The following is a 25,873-nucleotide window of genomic DNA, read 5'->3' as shown; positions in this document are numbered from 1 at the left end:
CCCCCCCCGCCTACAATTGGCCCCAGATGCCACATGTACACTTACACATAGTTTGGGTCCATTTCCTCAGTTTAATTCTCTTTATATATTTTACATAAGCCTTCAAAATTGTGACCTTATCCCCTGTGCCACCCACCACCCTTTCACAGATCTCAGACTGGCTGGTTTCCCTTTGAAAGCCCACACCCATGCTCATTTCCAGGTTTGAGGAGCCCCTATCTGTTCTTCATGGCATCCACTTTCTCTGTCATCATCCACATGCTTGTCATCCTCAACAGATCTGATAAATCAGGTACATCACCTGTCTTGATGACCACTGTTTCTCTTCCCTATGTCACAGGACACAGTAAGCAATGGTTACACTCACTGCAACTATAAAGAAGACAGAATGGTAACAGTGCATCTGGAGGCTGAGTCACTCAAGAGCATTTCAACAGATGGTTTTTGTGTTCATTTAATTTGTAAAGAAGTTTGAGATGCAAAAATATACTGTGAAAATTGAACCAAGAATGGTGATGACCCCTGTAGTCTCAACACAAAGGAAGCTTACAGGTTTGCTCAAGTTTAAAGCCACCCTGGCTACACAGTGAGAACCTGTCTCAAAAAAAGTGGAATAAGAAATACATACATAAGCAAAATTAACAAAATAATTGTAAGTATTTTTGTTGTAAAAATTTGGTCAGTGTCTAAAGATACTACCATACTACTGCATATTTTGTAACAGATTATAAAGTTAAATGACCTGAACTAACACTGTATATCTTGTGTCAACATTAAGCATTTTACCTGAAATTAAATACTTCAAAAAGTGTCAGAAACCTGAACATAATACTAAAACCCAGTTGAAATCTTAATCACAGTATTTGCCAACTCTAATACGGTAACCACCAACCCCACTTAGTGCTTTTCATCTCCAGAGTAGTGGGAACTGAGGGTCTATAGCTTATTTTTGTTCCTCACTTAGCACCATAACAAGCAACTTGGCTCTTAAGCGCCACATGCCTGAGCCATTTAAGAGGGTGCAGGTGCAGCCCTGCTCCCAATTAGACGGGCAATTTTCCAGATTACATGGGCAGGAGCCTCACATTTTTATGAAAATTCAGGCTTCTGACTGAAAAGCAGATTATGATACCCACTGGAAAGGCTACATTTAAAATATAAACAGATCAAGCTGTGCGAGTTACTCTTCAGGCTTGATTTTTCCACAGCCTTGTTTATCTGACCCTTTTCATCACAGATCAAGCTGACTTGGCTGTGTCTGATTTGAAAAGATATTTGTTGGCTTGTTGACTCTCAGGGTATGAAGTGACAGTGGTACAGAAAGTGACTTTGGGACCTCCTTCTTTAAGCTGCTCTACTCCCTAAAATACTTGAGGTCTTTCACAATCAGTAAAGCTATGAATTCTGGGGGCCTGAGAGCAATTTTCAGAGAGCTATCAGCAAACAAACCTCTCTTGAGATGTTTCTACACCTAAGAAGAAAAGGGGGGCATTGCAGAGAGGAGCCAAAGATGTCCTCAGTCTTTCTCCAACTGCTCTGTTGTCTGTAGAACCTACTTTCAAGTTTAGAGTTGCAGCTGAAGACAGTTCAGAAATTACACATGTGGACCTATACCCATGCCCAGTTGCTCTCCAGTGAGCCAGAAGTTTATCTGAGCACTTACCTGGATGACCTAGGTATTTTATGAAGCCAGGCAGCTGGCTCCCCAACATTGAGGCAACAACTACAGTTACCACATTGTTGTGGCGTCTTCTGAAGACATTTTGTTCACATAATAAGCTGACACATCCCCCTACCCCTACCCTGCTCAAGACAGAATCTCACTGTAGGCTGTCTTGGCACTCACAAGATGTGCCTGCCCTGCCTCCCAACTCCTGAAATTAAAGGCATGCACCACCACACCTGCCCTAACATATTCTCTCATTGTACTGAAAAATATACTTTGTTTTTACTACTTAATGGAACAGCATGAAAAACGGATTCACAATCATTTTTTTTAACAGCTGCACAGGATATCAGTGTGCTGAGAGTGCCACAGATATTTTAACTATCAACATACTTGGCCTTTGAGCTGTTTGAATTCTCTGCAGTTACAAACAATACTGCTATGGACACTCTCTTGTACTCTCTACATTTGAACATAAATTGAGGTGACACTTTGGGTTTACATGTGTTGGTTGGTTGATTTTGAGACAAGGTCTTGCTGTGTAGCCCAGTTTGAGCGTGAATAAATGTTGCTTCTCACCTACTTATGAGTGTTGGGATTATCAATGTACCCCCTGTCCAATTGCTTCCTATGTGTTTTATATCAAAGTACCCATAACATATCAGCACTTATTTTCATTTCTGTATATAAAGATTACTTCTATCATCTTGCCCTGAGCTGGCCTGAAAAGGGTAGTCCTTGTTCTCACTGTGCAGGAATCAATCACACACTCCACACTGTAAGTCATCTCTGAACATTTCCACCTGAATTAGAGGTTTTTCCCATCTTCTGGCTCTCCACATAGCCTTACATGTAATGTTCTGGAAAAGACAACCTGACATATTTAACTTTTACAACATTAACAGAGGATGGGAGATATCTAAAACTCCACTTTGTTTCAAATGTCACAATGATATCTAACACAATATATACTAATTAAAAATATGGGAACTTTTATGGAAATTAATATGGAAGAGGATTTTTGGAGAGGCAGAAATGGGTAATGGAGGAAGATGAAGGGCAGGAGGCCATCTTGAGAGTGACAATAGCCAAAATGCATGGTGTGTATGGAGATATCCAAAGAACAAATTCAGTGAAGATTTAGAAAAAATAAACCAAAACAGAAACAGGCCACAGACAATGTCTCCTGATAAATATCTTGAAAAAAATTATTTATTTTCCTATTATTATTTTCAACTGGAAAAAATAATTTTTCAAGAAAATTCACTTTGCTGAATGAATTTCATGTTGCATGATGCACTTGGTAAAAAAATCACTGTCAGAAAATAATTTCTTCCAAATGTAGCTTTTCAAATTCTGCTTTCTTTAGAATCTGCTTGTAATTCACACACACACACACACACACACACACACACACACACACAAACTGCTTGACAAGTAGTTCACATGATCATAACATTTAATTCACATTAAAAGAATAACAGAAGTAAAAAGTTTAAGTATGTTGGCTAACTTAAAAAACCTGATCATGATTTTCTATCACATCCAAAAGTCACCTCCCTGGACCAGATCACACCATTTGACAAGCTTCTACGGGGAGTGCAACACTCATTTTTCAACTCTACTGAAAAGACATTTTTCTTCATTTGTCATACATGGATTTGAGTCATAAATACTTTTTTTAAACGTTAAGGAAGCTAAAAGTTGTCATAAATTATAATAGCCAACTGGCCTTATTTACTATTGCCAATAATACTACATTGTCATAGCCCACAGCCTCTCCTAAAAACTGCCAAAAAAGTAAAGCAGCAAATCAGTGCCTGTGGCAACAGCTCATTTCTAGAAGGATTTGAAAGTTAGTCAAAGAGGGAGCTGAAGCTGGATGTGCTGATGCACAGCCATCATTCCGAGACTATAGGAAACATAACACAAGCATTACTATGAGTTCAAATCCATTATAGGCGACATTGCCTCAAAACATTAAACCCCATAAGTCACGCAGTCCAATAGAAGCCACAACAGCCACATCGCTCAGCACCCCTCTACTATAAAGGGACAGAAATGGGGGGATCTTGCTAAAGACATTTTTGACTCCTTGGCTGATGTTCAAATGTTTAAGAAATGGCAAGGGGGCTGGAGAGATGGCCATGTGGTTAAGAGTACTGGTTATTCTTCCAGAAAACCCAAGTTTAATTCCCAGCATGTGCATGGTGGCTCACAACCATCCAGGTCCAGATGTGACTCTCCCTCAAGTACCAGGGTACAAAACATCATACACATAAAATAAGACTAAAGCCTTTTTCAAAAAATGGTCTTACTTTTAAAAAAAAAATCACTTATAGGGATTCTAAGTTCATCCAATTACTGTCCAGATTTTAAATTAGCATTTTACAAAACTGCTCACAGGGCTCTACTTTAAAACCAAATTTCCAAAATGCTCTTCAAATATCAGGACAAGCTGGTAGAGTGTCTTCCTAGTTCAGAAGTCTAGACATATACAGGGATGGAGCAAAGGGGAAAGGTTGGTTATATCAGACCAGGAAAACGCCACACAAGGAGTATGCAATTGTTTTTTATTATGCATGCATGTGTAATTATTATTTTTATCCTTTTGTTCATCAGCATATCTTTTCTTTGTGAAGAAAAATACAGGTTGGTAATTTAAATGATATGAATATTCTACAACATTTCCCTCCCTCCACCACAGGCATCCAAAGATAAGATCATTTTGAATCAACCAGAATGAATATTATTAACAAAACAAAATGAGAGTATAAACCCTTTAGATATGAATGCTATTGTCAAATCTTAAACGGCTCTGAAAAAATATAATTACTTGTATAAAATTTATACAATCATTGCTAAAAATCATTATCACAATATTAACATTTATAAGTAGTAGCAAGATTTATAAATACTTTTAAACAAGTTTTGGAGGGCTGGTGAGATGGCTCAGAGGCTAAAGCTGTATTCCAGCTGGTGACCTGAATTCGGTCACAGGAACCCACATGGTAGAATGAGAGAACCCAGTGCTGTACTCTAGCATGGGTAGGCCTACAAAGCTAGCTCATGCTAACATACACACAAGTGTAACCCTGTGTGTGGTGGTAGGGATTAAGTTCAGAACAGCATGCTTGCTAGGTGGGTACTTGGTCTCTGAGTTGCATCTCTAGCCAAAGATATAAAGACACATAGCTGCCCTTTTCCCAGATCACTATCCCTCCCATTACCAATGCTGCGTCCATGGTCCAGCAGAGTTAAATCTACTCCACTATGACTCTAAGCCTCAGCTTCTGAACTTCTCTGTGCCCAGCAGCATTTACACATCAGGGAAACCCCAAGAACTAAATGAGCGAGGCATGTGCAGTGCCATCCACAGGGCAGCATGAGGTCTTAGCAAAGACAGATCCAGGTGATCATTTGTTTCAGCAAACCATCTATGAATAGACTAACATAGCTTTACAAACAACAATATAACTACAAGCCACCGTGAGCACAAAGGAACTAGGGCTGGCAAGATGGCTAAGGGTAAAATAGGCTAACATAGCTATACAAATAACAATATAACTACAAGCACTTGCTGTCGTAGGCTGATGACCTAAGTTCAACCCCAGGATGCCACGGAGGAAGGACACAAGTAAAAGGAGAGAACCAAGTCCTAAAGTTGTCCCTGATCTCCATGCACTGTTTGCACTTCCCTACAATAATGATAAATTAAATTTAAATTTAAACAAACAAACAAAAAAAAAAACAGGAATAATGAGGTAGTTCAATGAATAAAAGTTCTTGATGTCAGGCCTGACCATCCAAGTTCAATACCTAGGACCCATATAGTGGAGAGATCCAACTCCTGAAAGTTGACCTACACATACACATACACACTCACTCTTAACATTTTTTTTTAAAGGTATAGGTTGGGGGTTGGTGAAATGACTCAGTTGGTAAGGGTGCTTCTTAAGCCTGACAACTTGATTTTGATTTCTGGGATCCACATGGTAAAGGAGAAAACCAGCTCCCAACTAACTGTTCTCTCATTTTCAACGTGTTTGAGTACAAAACAAATAAATGAAATGTAATAATCTTTAAGAAATTAAACTTACTACATAGTAAGGATGTCTCTGGGGCTCTGTAGAGGTGACTCAGAGGTTAAGAACACTGGTTGCTCTTTCAGAGGACTGAGGTTCAATTCCTAGTACCCAAATGGTTGCTCATGTCCCTCTGTAACTCTAGTTCCAAGAAATTGGACATCCTCTTTTGGCCTCTGTGAACATCAGGCATGCACATGGTACACAGACACACATACACATTAAAACACTAAAGAGAGGTATTTGACTTTCAACAGACTTTTTTCTCTCATACTCCACTGTGGTTTTCTAACTCTGATGGGAACCAAGTTCTTGCTCACACTGAGTGTCTTCTAAGTTGTCACTAGTAAAGTTACATATGAGTGTGCTCTAAGTTGTTACTAGTAACACCTCCCAAACACCTCATCTTCCTGCAGACACTTCCCTTTGTCCAGGCAGCTGTAAGCTTTCTTTGGTTCACTTTTAATTTTTTTTTTAAATTTATTCTTCTCTCTACATCTTTCCTCCCTCCACTCCTCAGTTCCACACTGCCTCTCCTCTCCCTCCCCCCATCCACTGCTCCTCCAGTTCCCTTCAGAAAAGAGTAGGCATTCCAGGGATATCAACTGAACATATCATAACAAGATGCAATAAGACTAGGCACAAACAAACCCACATATCAAGGCTGGGCAAGGCAACCCAGTAGGAGGAAAAGAGCTTCAAGGGCAGGCAGAGTCAGAGACACCCTGGACTCCCACGTTAGGAATCTCATAAAACAACAACAACAACAACAAAACAGCAAGCTATACAACTATAACTTGCAGAAAACCTAGTGCAAACCCATGCAGGTTCCATGATTGCAGTCTCTGTGAGCCCCAATGAGCCCTGCTTAGTTGATTTTGTGGCCATTTTCTCCTGGTGTCCTCCACCCCTCTGGTTCCTACAATCCCTTCCTGCCTTTCTTCTATGAGGTTCCTTGAGCTCTGCTTAATGTTTGGCTGTGGGTCTCTGCATCTTCTCCTATCAGCTGTCAGAGAAAGCCTCTGATGACGATCTTGATCTAGATCTATAAGCATAGCAGAAAATCATTAGGATTTGGAGGGGGAGGGCATTAGTTGTGTTTGCTTCTACCCTAAGGTCTCCAGGCCATCCAACTTTCAGTTCCTGGCCATCCAAACAGATTCAGGCATGGGTTTCCTAGCTACTTCTATGTTCTGTGTCAACTTGACACAAGCTAGAGTCATCAGATAGGAGAGAGCCTCAATTGAGAAAATGCCTCCAAAAGATCAGGCTATAGGTCAACCTCTAAAGCATTTTCTTAATTAGCAATTGATGGTGCAGTGGGGTCAATCTGAAAGCAGGTTGACCAAGCCATGGAGAGCAAGCCAGTAAGCAGAACCTCTCCATGACCTTTGTGTCAGCTCCTACTTTGGGGATACTGACCTGCTTGAGTTCCTGTCCTGACTTCCTATAGTGATAGAGTACAATGTGGATATGTAAGCCATATAAACCCTTTCCTCTCCAAGTTGCTTTGGTCATGGTATTTCATCACAGCAATAGCAACTCTAACTAGGACAGTTCTCATGTGATTAAATGGTTGTAACTATCTCTAGGAAGGTGTTTGCTGTATTTTAGTTGCTTCCAAGTCTGCCTCCCTTTATCCTGTAAATGCAGATTTTTTTTCCATTGGTGTCTAACAACAAGTGCTCTTCATTCAATGTTTTTATCAAATAAAATATTAAACTGATACAAGTAATTTCTCATCACTTTCTTAGGATAGAGCTCTAAGACTATAATTAGTAGGCCAAAGGATATGAATCTTTTAAAAGTCTTTTATGAATACCATCAAATTATTATGCATTAAGGCTAAATGAATACATACACTCACAAATAATTAACCATTGTGATGCTGCCATCTGGTCCCATAATTACTATTTGTAAAGTTTGATATGATTCAAAGTTTAAATATGTCCAACATAGTAGTAATAAGAGCACAAGTACTTAAGTGAATACACAAGACTAATTCCTCAAAACAGAGCTAGGCCAAGGTTCCATATAGCCCAGATGTTTAACTCTCTGAGAAATTCCAAGGCACCACCAACAGAACATACAAGTGTTAGCTTCTCTGCTGCTAGCTCCTGACAGCCACCTGGGCAAGAAGCAAGTTTTTGTACTCACAGTTTTGATTTGTTCTTCCTGGAAACATTGTGATACAGATGTGCCTGTCACATGCCACTGATGGGCTATAGTCTTTGGGATGTACTCAGAGTCCTCACTCATTTTGAGAGTGGAATTTCTCATTTTGAAACCGGAATTTCTTGTTTTTTCTCTATAAGGGTGGTCTTTATATATTTTCAACATATGACTTTATTCAGTGTTTAAGTGATTTTTGTCATTCTGTGGGTTTGACTTCATTTTGACATAAACATTTTAATTTTGATAAATATTATTCATTTTTCCTGTTTTGCTTATGCTATGAAAATACAGTAACATATAAAGTCAGAAAGAGGGTTTAGCTCTTTCTTTTAGGGATTAAATTAATTTTTGCTAAATTTTGCATATTAACTCAGTATGAGGAAGGAATCCAACTTCATTCATTGTATACGGATATTCCACCGTTTGCCGAAAGGATTATCCATTTCTCTACTGAATCATTTTACTGCTTCTGTGGAACATCCCTGTAGAGTAAGGATGTAGCTCAGTGGCAGAGCACATTCTTTTCAGGTAAGCCCTGGGCTCAGTACCCAGCACACATATCATCCCCTCCTAAATGGAACCACTACATGTTTGCTTATCATATGGCTTTGGGAACACCCCAAGTTAGGCACTCAGGACTACAAACAGAATTTTTCCTACCCCGGTCATCAACTTGTCTGCCCTGATGTAAGGGCCTTACTCCAGTTCAGTACACCAAGGGTAAAAAATGTGACTTACCCATCGTTTTAAAGATAGTTTTGGCAATCCTATATCTTTAAAGTTTCACATGAACTTAAGGGTCTGACAAAAATTTGGCCCAATTCAGGAATTAGAGGGAGTCTTTAGATCATGAGGAAGCAATGACTGTGTCTTTCTAAACTGTTCCTAACCAGGAGGCTGTGTTCCTCCTTCATCCTTCTCCAAAGACTTGTGCCTCTCACCATGTATGCTTCACAACTTGTGTGTCACACTTGTGGACTAACGGAACTGTTTTCCCTGTGGGGTTACCACTGCAAATGAGGAGACACGGAACTGATTTAATTTTGCAAACACGCTGAACTCACTTCTTTGTGACAGTTTCTTAGCTGATGCCTTCCAGTCTTCTACACACAACCACACAGCAGCTCCAGATGGAGATTTTCACCACTCTCTCATGATGGTACTTTGCTGAAGAGTGGCTCCATGGGCACCTCATGCTGCCATTCCAGAGTAGGCCTCTGCTGTTGATTTAATAGAACGCAGGGCCTCATGCATGCTAGGAACTGCTTTACCCTCAAGCCCAGCCTTTTAAATTCTAATACAAATTGAATTGTAGTAGAGACCATATAACATAGAACATGAAATTAGGAGGATGGAAGGGACTCTAATTTTAATTTAAATGAAGCAATTGTATGCTTTTCAAAGGTATTTTGTTCTCTTAATAAAAAAACTGAACTAAATTTAGGAAAATGAACTATAAAGAATTTAAAAGCACAAAGAAGGCTTTGGGGGTATAGAAGAAAGCCAGGAAAAGTGGAGGAAGGCAGTAGGAAAGACAAAGGAATTTCAACAAAGTATGAATGACAGTATTAAAACAAATACCAGGACTTTATATGCTAAACTTAAAAATTAACTTTAAAGTTTTTAAGATAGTGGGAAATTATTCTCCAACCAGCAAAGCTAAGTATTATTTTGACCATTTAGATTTCTTTATTCATTAGTGCAAAGATTACATTAGTATACTGTGGGTAGTCTAGAGATTCTGGATATTCTTTGTAATGTTGGTTGATTGATAGCGGGTGTAAGGTATGGGGGAGGAGTGCATGCCATGGTTTCCAGCAGAGATCAGAGGGCAACACTGAGCTGAGACCATCTTTCTTGCTTCTGCTGCTGTCCTGTGCTTCAGTATAGCTGGCTGTTGGACTTCTGGGTAATTCTGCCTCTGTCTCTTGTCTGGCTCCAGGGGTGGTGGGATAATGGATTTGCATCACTATGTGTGTAGCTGCTTATGTGGGTTCCATGGGATGCAACTCAGGTCCTCAGGCTAGTGAGGCTAGAACCCTCACCCACTGAGTTGGTGGTCCAACCCTGGATATTCTTAAGTAGTAGTCCGAAGAGTCTTTACAAAGGGTGCTGCCACTGGCCTAGTAGGAAAGACTATCTATTCCTAAGTCTCACTTATGAACAGTTGTTAGTCAGGCAAACACCAGGCAAAACACTTAAAGTGAATGTGTAGTGCTCAGATGTCTGTCATTGGAGGGCCATATTTCTAAGTCAATTTGTTTATACATCAAAACCACTCAGACCTTTTTCTTCAAAATGAAAGGTCTTCAAAATAAATTTAGTTCTTCATCTTTAAAGCAATGAACACACTAATCTTTGTGTTTCATGTGCTGTCCTAACCAGTTTCACATTATGTTGCATAAGAGAGAGTCTTCCAAAAAGACTTTGGAATCCAGAAAATTATTATAAATAAGCTCAACTGATTTTCCTCACTTTGGAGCTCAATATTTTGAAATACTGGATAGTATTCCCACCATGTATGTTCATAGAGACCAAGAACCTCCCAAGCCCCTTGGGCCTCATCAGATTTAGAATGAAATTATATTACTTTGGTTTCCATTCTGCTCCAGTCTTCTTTTAAAAGTCATTTGTTTCCCCAGACAATATGTATCTCAAAGCAACTAAGTCACAGAAGAGATTGTGGGTAAAGGGGTATCATGCTAACAACACAGCCACTTCCTTGTTAATGAAAACACACAAATCTACACCCTAACGGCAAATCTTCAGCGTTTGTCCAGTGAACTTGAGCCACATATTTTAGATGTATCATTCATACCATGGTATAAACATTGAAATCTGAGAACAATGACCTGTGTTCATTTTAGACCAGACTTTAAACTACTACAGTTCTATCTTGGATGCTTCACAAAGAGTTTATATTCTTCATAAGAAAAAGAATGGCACCAGGAGGAAGCTTTTTCTTTAAGAACATCACACAAGAATCCCAAGATGACGCTATCTATCTAAGGCTTCTGGCTCCTAGTACAGCCAACACAGTCTGGAGTGATAATTAATCACAAAAACAAACCTATGACTTTTCAGTGAATACTGAAGAAAAGTGAATCAGGGAGTAGTTTAGAATATGGCTAAATCTAGGAATGTGTTTCCTAATTAGCATAAAAGGACCAAAAGTCCCCTTTATATTCAGCTCATATAGACAAACATGGAGCTATGCTGGAGACTATGAAGAGACACCAGAGAGACTAAAAATGTTCTAAATTTGCCTACATAATGGAAGATTACCAAAAACAAGCAAAACTTACGGTAAATGTTGGCCCGTTGTTGAATGCCACGACAGTATGAACGTCATCATGTAGCTTTACTGAGAGCTCCCACCTAGCCACATCTGGCCTAATAACTGGTACTCTGAAGCAGAAAGGAAGAAAAAGTTAATTATATTTTATTCTCTACCAATAAACTAATTTCCTCTAACATTGATGTGTGGAATAAGAGAGTCGAGGACCACACTTCACATTTCATTGCACTAATCCCACCTGTGGAATAAGCAGCTTCCAGACATAAATGAGGAGAGCTTTAAAAGGCAGACACTCAAAAGACAACAGCCATCCCTCTGCTGTAACTGTGGTACCATTGCCTCTTCTAAGACCTGCCATTCCTGCCCCATGTTCTGAACCTGAATTGTGTAATTGTGACAGTCCTTCATAAGTTACTCTTTTTTAAGAACTATTATTTTTTGCTAACTACACATGTTTTAATTACAGTAAAATAAGCACTGTGACAAATGTGGTAAGTTTCTAAGACAGAAATGAAATCAGTCAGCATAATGTGGTGTAGGTACTTGGGGCTTGTTTGTTCTTCCTAGTCGATACTGTTGACATTGTAGTAAAGAATGAAGGCGGTGAGAGCTAAGGAAGTAAAGGTGCTTCCATGGCCTGAGGACCTAAATTCAGTCCTTGGAATTCACATAAAGCAGGAGAGAAAGGACTCCAGGTTACTCCCTGACATTTCCCACCTATGCACACACAGGCACATATATACACACAATAATAATAATATAAAAATAAAGTTTATTTTTTTTTAAAAAAGAACGAATTACAAAACCTTACTCATAAAACTATATAGAATGTTCCCCCAGTGCCAAGTCCCAGCTTGGAAAAAAAAACTACCATAGCATATCAGCTAGACTAAAACCATGAAAAGAGAAAACTAAGCTTCAGTAAAGTGTATAACCTACAACCTCATAAACACTAAATGACTGGCACCACGCTGTGGACACCAGGAGAGGACAGGCATGGTTTCCATCTTGCACACAGCCTATGTCTTCTGTCTTCTCTAGTCCTGACTTTCCAGTAAGCCCTGGAATGCACCCAAGGCTGTTGGAGTTCTGAACAAAGCTAGTCTTATCATTATAAATGTATGGTTGGTATTACACGGAGCAGAAAAACTAGATCAAGCTGCCAGGAAAGAAACACAAAAATTTCCTACAATTTTGTTTTAAAAAGTAAGGAGTTCAGAATTAACCCTAGGGTCACACATTTATATTCTTATCTTTGAAGTATTATTAACACTAGCACCATTTGGTATCTAGGCTCTAGCTTCAGCCATGGATCTAAAATTAATGTTGTAGGTTGGCTATATTTTCATTCAAGCTTCTCAAACTTCAAAAGAATGTTTATTATCTGGTATTTTAAAAAATCACAGTAATAACAACTGTGATACTTAAGTCCTCTCTAGTTACAGGGTCTGATGATGGGGGCGTTAACAGGTAAAGAGAGTGTTTGTATTGAACAGGCCACTTAATATGTTTAATGATGACTTTCTTAAATCCTACAGAAGAAAACAAGAGAAGCAAAAAACCCACACCAACGGTGGTGGTGCATGGTTTTAATCCCAGCACTTGAGAGGAAGAGGCAGGCAGATTTCTGAGTTCGAGGCCAGCCTGGTCTACAGAGTGAGTTCCAGGACAGCCAGGGCTATACAGAGAAACCCTGTCTCGAAAAACCACACACCAACAATATACAGACTTGGAAGACACTGTTGGGTGACCAGAAAGCAGAGCTTCATAGAGAAGAGTGAGAGTACGCAAGAGTTCCTAAGGACGATGACCGTAAGCATGGGAGGGAGGAGAGAAGAAAAGGAGACAGTGGCCACGCCAAGGCAGCAGGAGTGCTCCTGTGCCTACTGCCTCACTCCGCACCTATATCCCACGGGCACTGTCACATCCACGTCTCCCCACTGGACTATGGGGCTCTAGAAACACTATAGTCACTTCATATTTTTATTTATTGACTTATTTTTTTCTAGTGCTGGGATGAAACCTAAGGCCCCAAGCCTGCTAGGCAAGAATCCTACCACTGAGCTACAGCCCAGTGCATTCATCGGGAAGGGTCTAGGGAGCCACATAAATGGCTGAGGGCAGTTCCAAGATCGCCCTGGATTTGTCTCATAGCTGGGCTACATTCCTTGCTCAACCTCAAATGGTAAGATGTCCATTCTCCCAGGACTACTATCTAACTTGGCTTTCCTACATGTTTGTTTCCTTTGCTACTAAAACTACATACTTCCTGCTCATGACAATTCTACGGTATTAGGATATCCGACTTCACACCAAGTTAATTCTTAATTGAACTACTAACTATTCAAGTCCTTAAAAGGAAAGCCCCATTCTTTGTACCTCAGTCTTTTCCTAATTACTCTGGCTTGTGTGTCTGATTGGACCAGCCTTTTAATTAAGGCAAACAAACAGGAGGCAGAGGACCAAGCAAACTGATTATGAACCAGGCTCTGCTGCACCAAAAAGTAGTATGAGCTCTGCCTACACTTCTGACCTTGAGCAAATTGACAGAATGAATTTCCTTTCATAAACCATTAAAATAACAATGGTATCTACATTCTCAGACACACATGAGAACTGAATGGAGGCATACAAAGGTAACATGATGACCACTCGCACCTCCTGGCCTCTCTTCTGGTTTTGGAGACTGAAATCCTTCCATTACAAAGCTTTGGACTCTCTCTTCTCAGCCTCACATTTTCCAAGGAGGGTATTCCTACCCTCTTAAACTGTCTCAAAGGTGGTGTAATTTCACTGTCTTCCTTCCACTTAACCAGAACTATATGCTACAGAATTTTCTAAAATTGAGTGACAACAGTCCTTCCTTGAGAGCAAAGGCCCTTTCCAATGGGGCAGCTGTCTTTTGCTGGTAGAGGTGGGGGATGTCACCAATCCTAACGTCCTGTGCTAGCCCAGAACTTTTTCCCACAGAAAACGATCCTGCAGATGGTGGCGAGACATAGCTGGCTCTCCTCAGGACCCGGCCACTATTTATTTTTCCAGTGCTTTATTTTGATCCACATCTGTTTCATATACATTGTAGCTTGTCCCAGGAGGGACCTTATGGAAGAATACAGGCCTCTGAGAGAAAGTCCAGAGGTTTATGTCTCAGCTCCTTCTCTCCTCAGCAATGCACTTGAGAACCGGCATCCCTGAACTTGTAAGAGGGGTTCCCACAGAGACAAGGGGGTGAAAGGAAGCCCAGCTTCCTCTGAGCCTGAAGCCCTGGAGTAGCACTCTCCTAACAAGATCCAAGGTGCTTTGTTAGAGAATAGAAGAAAGCAGTTCCACTGAGAAGCAAGACCTCCAGTGGCCAAGAAGAACAAAAGCACGGTCCCCAGGCAAGGTTAGCACTAGGGTTTTGTCTGGTTTTACATGGGTTTAAAGGTGGCTTGATTTTGTTTGGTGTATAGACTAGATGGTTTGGGCATTTATGCTAGTTACTCAGCCATACAATATTGCACTAAAATAGACACAAACCTGGAGGAATGTGTACTCTGGTTCTACAGAATTGCTAAGAGAACAGTAATTTAATAATTACTGTGAGACATTAATTTCAATTCAAAAAGCATGAAGGTGATAGAAATAACTATCCAAAGTTATATTTCAAATTAAAAAAATAATTATATCTGTTGATACAACTCAAAATGGTTCAAAATGGGTTATAAAGTTCAGGGTAGACCACTTGCATAGTAGACACCATGCTCTGTATGTTACTCAGCAAGGAGAGAAAAAAGCCAAGGTTAAATAATTACAAGCCACCCTCAAAGGTGGGGAGATGCTTCACAGTCACCCTAGTAAAGCACATTCCCCCTAGTTAAGCACATTCTGTGGGAATGGCTTCCATCAGACCAAGGATTCACTTTGTACAACTTAATCTGCACATTCAAATCTGAAACTCTGACTTCAAATGGTAAGTAACCAAACCCAGTAATGAGGGGTCATATACCAGTAGCTCAAAACCAAGTCACAGCTGTACCCAAGTCAGTCCACTTCCATTACCAGACTGACAGCAAGAATCAAACTGCTTAGGAAAACCCATCTTTCCATACCTCACAGAGAAAGCTGACAACTGAGTTTTAGTAATTCCAATACTAACACACATAACTTAGCAAACACACACATGATAATGAATGATAAATATGCACAGCTACTAACAGAAACTTCCAGCATTTCACAGACTTCAGGCTCAGGCAGTGGCCATCTCAAAGCATACTGTTAGACAATAGCGACTTTGACCCATCAGAACGGGGAAAATGGTGAAAGAATCATGAAGAACTGCCTCGTCATAACTTCCCCAGCAGGTGGACTGTAAACCTATCCGAGAATAATTTGCTGAATTCCATAGCCACTGAGGTCAGTTTCTGCATGCAAATTTTTGTAGGAAGAAAAGGGCCCTCAGAAAGTGGGCCGTTCATCTGAACCCAGTTCAGAAAATTTCCAGTGTGGCACAAAGCTATGTCATGCAAGCACAGAGATGTATTCAGCGGGGGTAGACAGACATAGATACAGGCGAACTACAAAGAAGCCCTCCCATGGCTCATGAATAAGTCGAGGAAATGATCAGGAAAAAACTGGGGGGAGAGACAGAAAGATGTTTAGACAGATGGCCCACTTGAAATGCCTGAGATAGGGCATAAGCAATTTTAATGAAACTTTAGATCTAGCACATGAATTTTTTTTCTTATTTTCCTCAACCGAAGAGGAAAAGAAAACAACTCCAAGAAAGACAGAAAATCAGCCATGTGCTGAAAACTCCACGTTCAGCAACTTCAGACAGAAGAAGGGTCAGAAGCATGAGTTTTAGTAGTACAATAAATTCATGTAAAATTCTTCACAGAACCATCAGCTATCAAAATGAATAGAAAAAAAGCATGGAACAAACACATTAAAGGAATTTTAAACAGAAGTCTACTGCCAAGCCAAAGAAAAACCTATGCCTTATTATGTGAGAACTTACAACAGGGTAACATTAAAGTTCATCACTGCAAAGACAGATAAAAGTAGCTTTCAGAGAACCCTTCAAAGCCAGAAACAGGCATGCAGAAGGATCAAGATCCACCTACATGCTATTTAAAATGTGTGCACCCAACACATAACACAGTACCAAAGCCTGTCACAAAACTGTCCTGAGACATCATGGACATCACCAAGCTTAGTGTTAGCATCACAGATAATCAGACAAGAGACAGAGAATCTAGTACTGAATATATCACTACAATCTTATAATTATTCATAGATGCAAACCCTACTTTCTTTCTCCACTGCAAAGTATGTGTGCTTCTCCTAGAAGTGGAGCACATGAGTTAGGAAAGCAACCCAGGCTAGTTGGCACCACTGCAAGCCTCACACATTGACCAAGTGTGTAAGCCTGTGAACACTGTGGCCTCCATATGATGGAAACTCACTGTGACTCCTCTGTTCTCTTATCTATAAGAATGTCTAATTTGTATGTGGATGAGAGGAGATAAGATGTGAAGCACTTGGGGTGTTACAGTGCAATAAGGATCCAGTATCTATTAAGCATCCATCAGGGTCTGCTACAGAAATCTGAAAATGTTCCATTGTCTTAGCAATGCCGCACATCTTTTTGAAAGGATAGATAGGTATGTAAAGGACACCTGTTGCCCTGTAATAACAGCCATAACATGGATCCCGCAAGGTGCCTGTCATTACTAAATGCTCTCTTCTTGATGGGATTCAGAATCTCCAAGGTAACATATCTCTGAATGAGGGTATTTCAGAGAACTGTGACTGAGGAGGGAAGACCTACCCTGAATCTAGGTGGCCCCAAGGCCTGAGAGGAAAGCAAGCCAATCAGAATCATTCAGCTCTCTGCTGCCCAACTTAGGGTGTACAGCAACCTCACACACCTGCCACCATGCCTTGCCAAACATGCCAGATTCTCCTCTCAAAGTGTGAGTCAACATAGCTCCTTCTTTCTTCAAGTAACTTTGGTTAGCTATTCTGTCGCAGTAATAACTAAAAATACAGTGGCCATTAATATAAAAAAGATGTGATACATACATGAAATCCTGTCATCTGCAGCATTGGGATAGAACAGAGAACACTAGGTGAAACAAATAACTTACCAAAAGACAGATACCAAATGAGCTTGCATATCAGAGGCAAACAGCTGGGCTTCATGAATGAACACAGAAGCCCAGAAGGTTAGGGGGAAAGAGATGGAAAGGGAGGTTGGATACAAGGTGCCAAACAGTGATACAGGAAGAGTCACTGGAGGGCTGGATAAAGGTACCAAATACAGTTACAGAGGAGGAGTATTTCCTGCATTTTATACCATGGAGGGATGACTAGAAGACAAGCACTGGAAGGAGCTCAGCATAGGAAAACAGAGGGCTGTTTTGTTTTTGTTTTTCCCAGAGAAGGTTTCTCTGTGTAGCCCTGGCTGTCCTAGAACTCAGTCTATAAAGCAGGCTGGCCTTGAACTCACAGAGACCCTCCTGCCTCTGCCTCCAAGTGCTAGAACTAAAGGCATGCGACACCACCACCCAACTGGAAACAAAGATATTTAAGATGTCAATGCTAGGCTGGAGAGATGGCTCAGCCATTAAAGGCTAGGCTCACAACCAAAAATATAAGATGTCAATGCTTAACTATCCTTCTAAGGCCATTTTATGTGACATATATGTATCACATTATCACACGGCACCCACAAATAAAAGAAAACAAAATAAAATGTGATTTACATAGTGAAATTCAGTAGTCTTCAGTTCCACCACCTGCCTTGCAGCCCTCCCACAGTTAATTACAGGTTATACTTGTCTGCTGTTCACTTCAGTGCATCCTGAACACATGTAGTATGGTATAAGCTTTTGTTCAAAGTACTTCTGAATTCCCCTCTTGCTTATTGGATGCTTTCTTTGACATAGCAAGTTCTCTTGTACACATGTGAAAATTAGCTCCTCCTGTTGGTGAGCATTGAGTTCTCTTCATTTTAGATCTAGAATAGATGTGAAGTTCCAGTCATTATTGTAAATGCCAAGGTGCACCACTCTTCACTCCTATCCATCAGCCCAAGTGGCTGTGTCGGTTGGCTTCCCACTGCCGTGAAGGAGACTTCCTCTGGCACCTGTCCCATCCTTAGCAGCACTTGGTGTCATGAGCACTCGGATTGTAGATGCTCTAATAGGCATGGAATGGGAACTTGGTGGGTTTTGTTTTGTTTTGTTTTGTTTTGTTTTGTTTTTGACTACACTAAGGTTCAAAAGATATGTGTTTTCTTGTGTTTTTTTGTTTTATTTTTATATTTGTTTATTTGTTTTGCTGTGTGCAGGCATATGGTATTGTGCCTGTAGAGGTCAGAGAACTTCTTTCAAGTCAGGTCTCTCCTCCCACCATGTGGGTCCTTTATTCAATGTGCCATTTCTTGACCCACTCTTCCAGGTAAACCTATTGACTGATTTCTGATTTTCTTCTGTGAGAGGACAGGGATGAAGGTCATTCAGGGATATTCTGTAGGCTATGTCTTGCACATGTGTTCACCTATAAAGGTTCGTTATTTTTCAAGCTCCCTTTGCACAGCCAGAAAGATTTCAAAGCCTCATGTCTACTCCCCAGATACAGCCCTCATGGAATTGTGATTAGACCTATACCCAATCTAACTTTTATAAGGCAGGGGCCACCTTCACCTCTGCTCATCCCATCTGTAAGCAGGTGAAGACTTAATGCTGAATTTCTCTTCACCAAACACATCAGGTTTGAGTCTCTTTTGTCAATTTATATCTGTTATGATAGATGTCTTACAGACTTCTTAAATAACCTACTAAGTTGTTCGAAAAGCCTTGTTTTCCAATCTTTACAAAATGCAATTTATATTGCATTTAATCCTATACTTTCCTAAATGTGTTAGTTTAGAAGTTTGTTTCATAGATTCCTTAAGGATTTTTTTATGCAAATTATTATGACCTCTCTGAATACAAAGTACTAATTTTCCTTTCTGTCTGTCTGTCTTATTTTGCTTCTTTTTATTGTAAAGATTAGAATCTCTAGGATAATATAGAAAAAATATTGAATGATGTATTACTTTTTACTTGCATGTGTGAGACAGAGGGAAGGTTGTGTAATGTTTGTGTATTGGTGTGGGTGGAGAGAGAGAGACAGAGGGAGAGAGAGACAGAGGGCGAAAGAGAGACAGAGGGAGAGACAGAGGGGGAGAGAGAGACAGAGGGAGAGAGAGACAGAGACAGAGGGAGGGAGAGAGACAGAGACAGAGACAGAGAGAGAGAGAGAGGATGCCACAAGTATGTGGGTGCCCACAAAGGCCATTACATCAGGCTGAGAGCTGTCAGATGTGGATGTGGTGCTGAGAATGAAACTTAGGTCCTCAAGAAGACTATCAAGTGCTCTTAACTCCAAAGCCACCTCTCCAGCCACTTATTCTCAATCTTTTGAAGATTATATCCAATGTATTTCTCTAACATTTCTTGCCCTGTTTACCCCTTTCCTTTTGTGACTCCCAACACGTGTGTGCTACCTTTCTTTATAACACTAAACTGTCTTCAATTTTTTAATAACATATTTGTTGAAATATATTCTACATTTAAAACAAAACAAAACAAAACAAAAAACCAAACAAACAAAAACCTGGACCTGGACAGCTCAGTGGTCAAAGTGTTTGCTGTGTGAGCAAAAGGACTGAAGCTTGGAGCCCCAGACCTAACATTAGCCAAGTGAGCATAGAGGCAGGCCCACCTGATCCTGAGCTCAGGAAAAGAAAGGATCTCCATAGCAACCTGGCTAGGAAGACTGGCTGCATCAGGGAAATCTAGGTTTGACTGAGAGATTCTGCCTCAGAGGAGAAGACGAAGGAGCCATGAAGGCAGCAGATCCCTGACGAATGCTTCAGGTCTCCACAGTCACATGCACTTATGTATGCCCAGACACATGCAAACACACATATACATACATGAAAAAAAATACTCCTATATTTAAGGTACATAACTTGTAAGTTTGGACATATGTGTTTCTGGTACCAACTACCACAGTATGAAACCCTTCTGTGCTTCAATGTCTGGAATTCCATTTTCTCTTTCTTCAGACTGTATAGACTATTATTCGTCTACTTTCTGAACTACCCATCCTTTCTTCTGTCACCACCACTCTGCTTTCCAGCGTCCCCAGAAAACTGTCCATGGCAGATACATTGTACAACTGGAATTCACTTCCAACATTCTTATCACTTCCATTCCCATGCTGAATTGCATTTCAGTTCTCTCATTTGTTCTTTAAAACTTGAAATAAGTCCCACTTTAAACTTCTTACCCATGATTCTAACAGCTTAACATTCTCCTCGCTGGTTTCTTCTGACTGCTTTTTCTCTGAACTATGAATCACCTTTATTCTTAACCTATATGAGAAATCAACCTCCAAGGTGGGGAGATACTGAGGGGCTGCACGTGCTATCTGATCTTCCTGAGTGGTCTTTATGACAGCAGCCACTGAAGTTACTAATTAATAACTGAAGTTGAAGTCTTGCTTGTTTGTCATATAAGGATGTGTCTATTTGGTTTTGTTCTTAATAAATCAAACATTCCAAACTGCTGATTCCAGAAACAGTCTTCTCTCTCAAGGAATAGCCCCCTCCAAGGTTTTAATGGAAAGTTTGAAGTATTTACAAGACCTTCCAACTGGTAAGATTCAAAACTGCAAGCATCATCAGCATATCCCTTCCTATGCAACTCAAATTCAAGTTCTGTTCATTCATCATTCCAGCAAGTTCTCCATGCTGGAATCTCCCTGGAGTCTTTATGCACACACATTTCAAGAGGCAGTCGTTAACTTGAGAGAAGTGAATTTCCAATATGGAATTCTCCTGTGTATTGCCATTTTGCCATGATATCCTGCTCAATGTCAAGAAGTTCTGACAACCCTAAATATCTTCTCTGAGGCATAAGATACTGGCTACTTTTTTAATTTCTAGACATTCTCTGATGCCTTTGACAGTGACTACACTGTGGGGGAAAAAACAGATGTGCACCTTACACACTGTAGTTTCTGGCAGACCTGCCTCATAGTTAGTATAAAGGAACTTCTGATTTGGAAATGTATCTCTTTGGGGAAGTTTACAGTCATATATATATATATATATATATATATATATATATATATATATATATATGTATATGTATGTATATATGCGTGTGTGTGTGTGTGTGTGTGTGTGTGTGTGCTACAGATCAAATACATGGCCCGCTACATGGATAAGTAGTTCTACCATTAGCTGCACTATATACCCCTGGCTCCAATACTTTTCCCCATTCATTTTTGTATCTACCAAGGGATGAATTCTTCAGATTACTGATATAATTTATGTGACAAATCTTTATTCTCTTACTGAAAGCCAAAGCATTACAATGAAAAATGAAAGCATCTTCAACAAATGGTGCTGGACAAACTAGATGTCTACACATATAGAAGAATGAAAATAGATCCATACTTAATCACTCTGCATGAAACTCAAGTCCAAGTGGATTAAGGACCTCAACATAAAACTGGATACACTAAATTTCATAGAAGAGAAAGTAGGAAATACCCTTGAACATGTTAATACAGGAGACAATTTCCTGAACAGATCACCAGTGGCTCAGGCTCTAAGACCAGCAATTGATAATGGGACCTCATGAAACTTCAAAGCTTCTGTAAGGCAAAGGACACTGTCAATAGGACCAATAGGCAGCCTAAAGAGTGGGAAAAGATCTTCAACAACCCTATCTGCCAGAGAGCTAATACCCAAATTTTACAAAGAACTCAAGAAGTTAGACCCAAATAACCCAGTTAAAAAGTGGATTACAGAACTAAACAGAGAATTCTCAACAGAGGAATCTCAAATAGCCCAAGAAGCACTTAAAGAAATACTCAAATTCCTTAAGTCATCAGGGAAATACAAATCAAACCATCTCTGAGGTTCCATCTTATACCCAATAGAATGGCTAAGATCAAAAACTCAGGAGATAGCACGTGCTGACAAGGATCTGGAGCACGGGCAACACTCACACACTGCTGGTGATAGTGCAAACTTGTACAACCTCTTTGGAAATCAATTTGGCAGTTTCTCAGAAAATTGCAAAAAGTTCTACCTCAACTATATCACTATATCACTCCTGGGCATATACCCAAAAGATGCTCCAACATTCCACAAAGACACTTGCTCAACTATGTTCATAGCATCTTTATTAGTAATAAGCAGAAAATAGAAACAACCTAAAATCCCTCAACAGAATAGTGGATAAAGAAAACATGGCACGTCTACACAATGGAATACTATTTAGTGATTAAAAACAATGACATCATGAATTTTGCAGGCAAATGGATGGAACTTGAGAATATCATCCTGAGTGAGGTAACCCAGACCCCTGAGGACATGCATGGTATGTGCTCACTTATAGGTAGATATTAGCCATAAAATACAGGTACCATGTTATACTCCACATACCCAAAGAAGCTAAACAAGAAGGAAGGCCCAAGTGATGATGCTTGAATCTCACTCAGAAGATGGGATAAAATAGTCATAAGAGGCTGATGTGGGGAGAGAAAACTGGGAGGGGGAGAGAAAATGGGGGTTTAGGATCAGGTGTGGGGAAGGACAGGAGAGATGGCTAGATGGCTATGAAAATAAGTGGGAATCTGCAACTGACAGAGGTGGGAAGGTGGGGGAGGGCATCTCTAGGATGAGACAGAGACCTAGGATAAGAGAGGCATTCAAGAATCAATGGGAGTCACCTTACCTGTAATTCACTACACTGGGGATATGGAATCTGAAATGGCCACCTCTTGTAGCCAGGCAGGAACCCCTGTGGACAATAAAGACACCAACCCACCCACAAAACTTTCAACCCCAAATTTATCCTGACTGCAAGAAATGCAGGCATAGGGAATGGAGCAGAGACTGAGGGAATGACCATCCAATAACAGGCACAACTTAAGACCCATCCTATGGGCAAGCACCAATCCCTGACACTATTAATGGTACTCTGTTATGCTTGTAGACAGGATCAAGTTGTCCTCTGAGAGGCCCCACCCAGCAGTTGATTCAGATACAGACATTCACAGCCAAACAGTGGATGGAGCTTGGGAACTCTTATGGAAGAATAGGAGGAAGGGTTGTGGGCCCTAAAGAGGATAAGAACTCTACAGGAAGATCAACAGTGTCAACTAACCTGAACCCTTGATACTCTCAGAATATACAAGGGCTGGACCTAGGCTTCCCTGAATATATGTAGCAGATGTACAGCTTGCTTTTCCTATTGGTCCTAAACAACTGAAATGGGGTTGTGGGGGGAGGGATATCCCCCAAACTGTTGCTTGTCTATGGGATATAGTCTTCTAGCTGCGCTACCTTGTCTGGCCTCAACAGGAGAGAAAGTGCCTAGCCTTGCAGAGACTTGAAGTGCCTGAGTGGATAAATACCAGGGGGTGGGGAGGCACCCACTCAGAGGAGAAGAGGAGTGGGAAATGGGGAAAGGATAGTGGGAGGGATGATTGGAAAGAGGGCAGTGAGTGGGATATAAAGTGAATAAGTTAAAAAAATAAATTAAATTTTAAAATGTATTTTTAAAAGAAAGAAATTTAGGTTATTTAGACTCCTCTTTAAAAAACAATCTAGACATCTCTCTTTACTTTGGCATTTGGGTAAACATCTATCTTATTTGACATTAGTGTTCCTAAAAGAAGGGATGACTCTGTTCCCATCATAAATTCTTACATCTTATCATATGAGTACCATCTGTGATTTTTTTGAATGACTTAGTAACTAATTCTGGAGACAAAAGGCTAACAGCATGAAAAGAACAATGATGTATGTAAAGGAGAAGAGCTCTGTGAAGTGATGGTTATAACATTGGTCAGCCAGGCCAGTGCTATCCAGACCCACATAACAAGAGAACAAATCAGAATTTCTACAGAGAAGCAAAATGAAGGCAAAAAACCATTAAAATATACCTCTAAGATATATACATATACACTTCAGAGTTCTTTTGAAAAAAAAACAATAACACAAGAAGCTTAATTCACTTTGTCCTATTACCAAGAAAACACTAGTAACTATAAAATAGGATCTAAGAATAAATGCAAACAACTACTACATGAATATCATTTTAAACAACCAGACTTTCAAACAACATGACTCACTAGCCTCTCATTATTGTTCCTAGAGTTTTATTTATACTTCTTGTATTTTCTAAATTTCACAGAATGTATTTCTAGGACAGATTACACTGAAATCTTTGCTTGGGGTGAAGATGAAAAAGGTAAGAGAAACATAAATCTAGCCAAGTTGTTTCAACAGATCAGACTTGGGCACATACACTTCCATCTGCACTATTCTGTAGCACCTCAGGGAAAGGCAATAAGGAAGTGCGCTGACAAGCAGATATTAACGAACACAGCCTCAAATCAGGCTCCTAGAGCAAGCTTTCATCTCACTCTGCTATATCTCATTACTCCACCTGTCATTAAACACCTAAATCATTATGTTCTTTTATGCATAAATACAGGAAGAAGCAAGCTAAAAAATTAAGCAATGTCTTTAAAACCCCTATTTCCCATTTGTACTAATTCCATCCTCTTTTCAATGTTGCATTTTTCTCCCTGACAAATCTCTCTAAACCAATTTTAAATTCTTTGTTGGAACAAGGCCAAACATAAATATACAAATACTGCTCCTTTTCCTACTGAAAATTACTTTGCACAGATCGGCCAACTTGGATTTTTAACAATCATCTTTGTATTATGCAAATTAATCTTTTGACATTTTCTTATAAATGCACTGATGGTGTTGATTTAGTTTCAATTCAAAAATCAGGGATTTCATTACCCTATAAAACATATCCAGAGTTCAAAGTATTTAATGGGGGTTAAACAAAATGCAAACATTTAATGCAACATTAAGCATGTGAAATAAAAACTTGATTGCCTAAAGAAAGCATGCTATGCTGTTACCCTGGTGACAGGTTAAAAAAGGGATTGTGAGATGAATAGCTGTATGATATGAAATTAAAATGTTTCACATTGAACAATCCGAAATGAATTGGGAAAGGTTAGAGTAGAGAAGAGAGAAATCAATTCTCCAATGGCAATGGTGAATGGGAGAGAAGAATGAATAGGATTTGCCAGTGGGGTGCACCAGCTGCCAAGTATCCTGCAGCCACAGAATTACAATAATACTGATGAAATGTGCACGAGCTTCTGCCATCAGGGCAGGGGAGACAGAGGTTCTCCCACAATAACAGGCTGTTCTGACATCTAGCCCTTACAGAACACCCAAACTGAAGGAAAATATTTTAAAATGTCATATTCAGCAAATATTATAGATGTGTCACCTTAAACATTTATAATTTCATGCCTGGGACCTCTGTGATTTCTAACTCAGACAAGATATAGTCATAGTAAATAACTGAAAAACAGCAATAGTAGAAAGCCAACAGGGGCATGGCTGCATTAGTATTTTTCTCTTCCTCGTCTCCTCTGCTGCTTTCAGTGGGTTGGTTGCTCAAGTGGAAGTGTGTATTTCCAAAGATGTTGCATGGCCACATGTGTTTGGAAGTATGCAAAGTATACAGTCAGCCATCAACACATCAACTCCATTGTATA

At 40.0% G+C, this 25,873-nt stretch overlaps 1 protein-coding gene across 2 annotated transcripts in view; it reads right to left on the bottom strand.

The window, feature by feature from the left end:
- The window catches only part of Pcca (propionyl-CoA carboxylase subunit alpha), a 343,795-nt gene that overhangs the window by 129,319 nt on the left and 188,603 nt on the right, over nt 1–25,873 (bottom strand). For both annotated transcript variants that reach the window (XM_031361748.1, XM_031361749.1), the window contains one exon: nt 11,232–11,334. In XM_031361748.1, coding sequence (XP_031217608.1) covers nt 11,232–11,334 — 103 coding nt within the window. The remainder of the gene's footprint in view (nt 1–11,231; nt 11,335–25,873) is intronic.

This window comes from Mastomys coucha, unplaced genomic scaffold, assembly GCF_008632895.1.
Source record: "Mastomys coucha isolate ucsf_1 unplaced genomic scaffold, UCSF_Mcou_1 pScaffold9, whole genome shotgun sequence".
Classification (NCBI taxonomy): Eukaryota; Metazoa; Chordata; class Mammalia; order Rodentia; family Muridae; genus Mastomys; species Mastomys coucha.
This window is presented reverse-complemented; position numbering and strand designations above follow the sequence as displayed.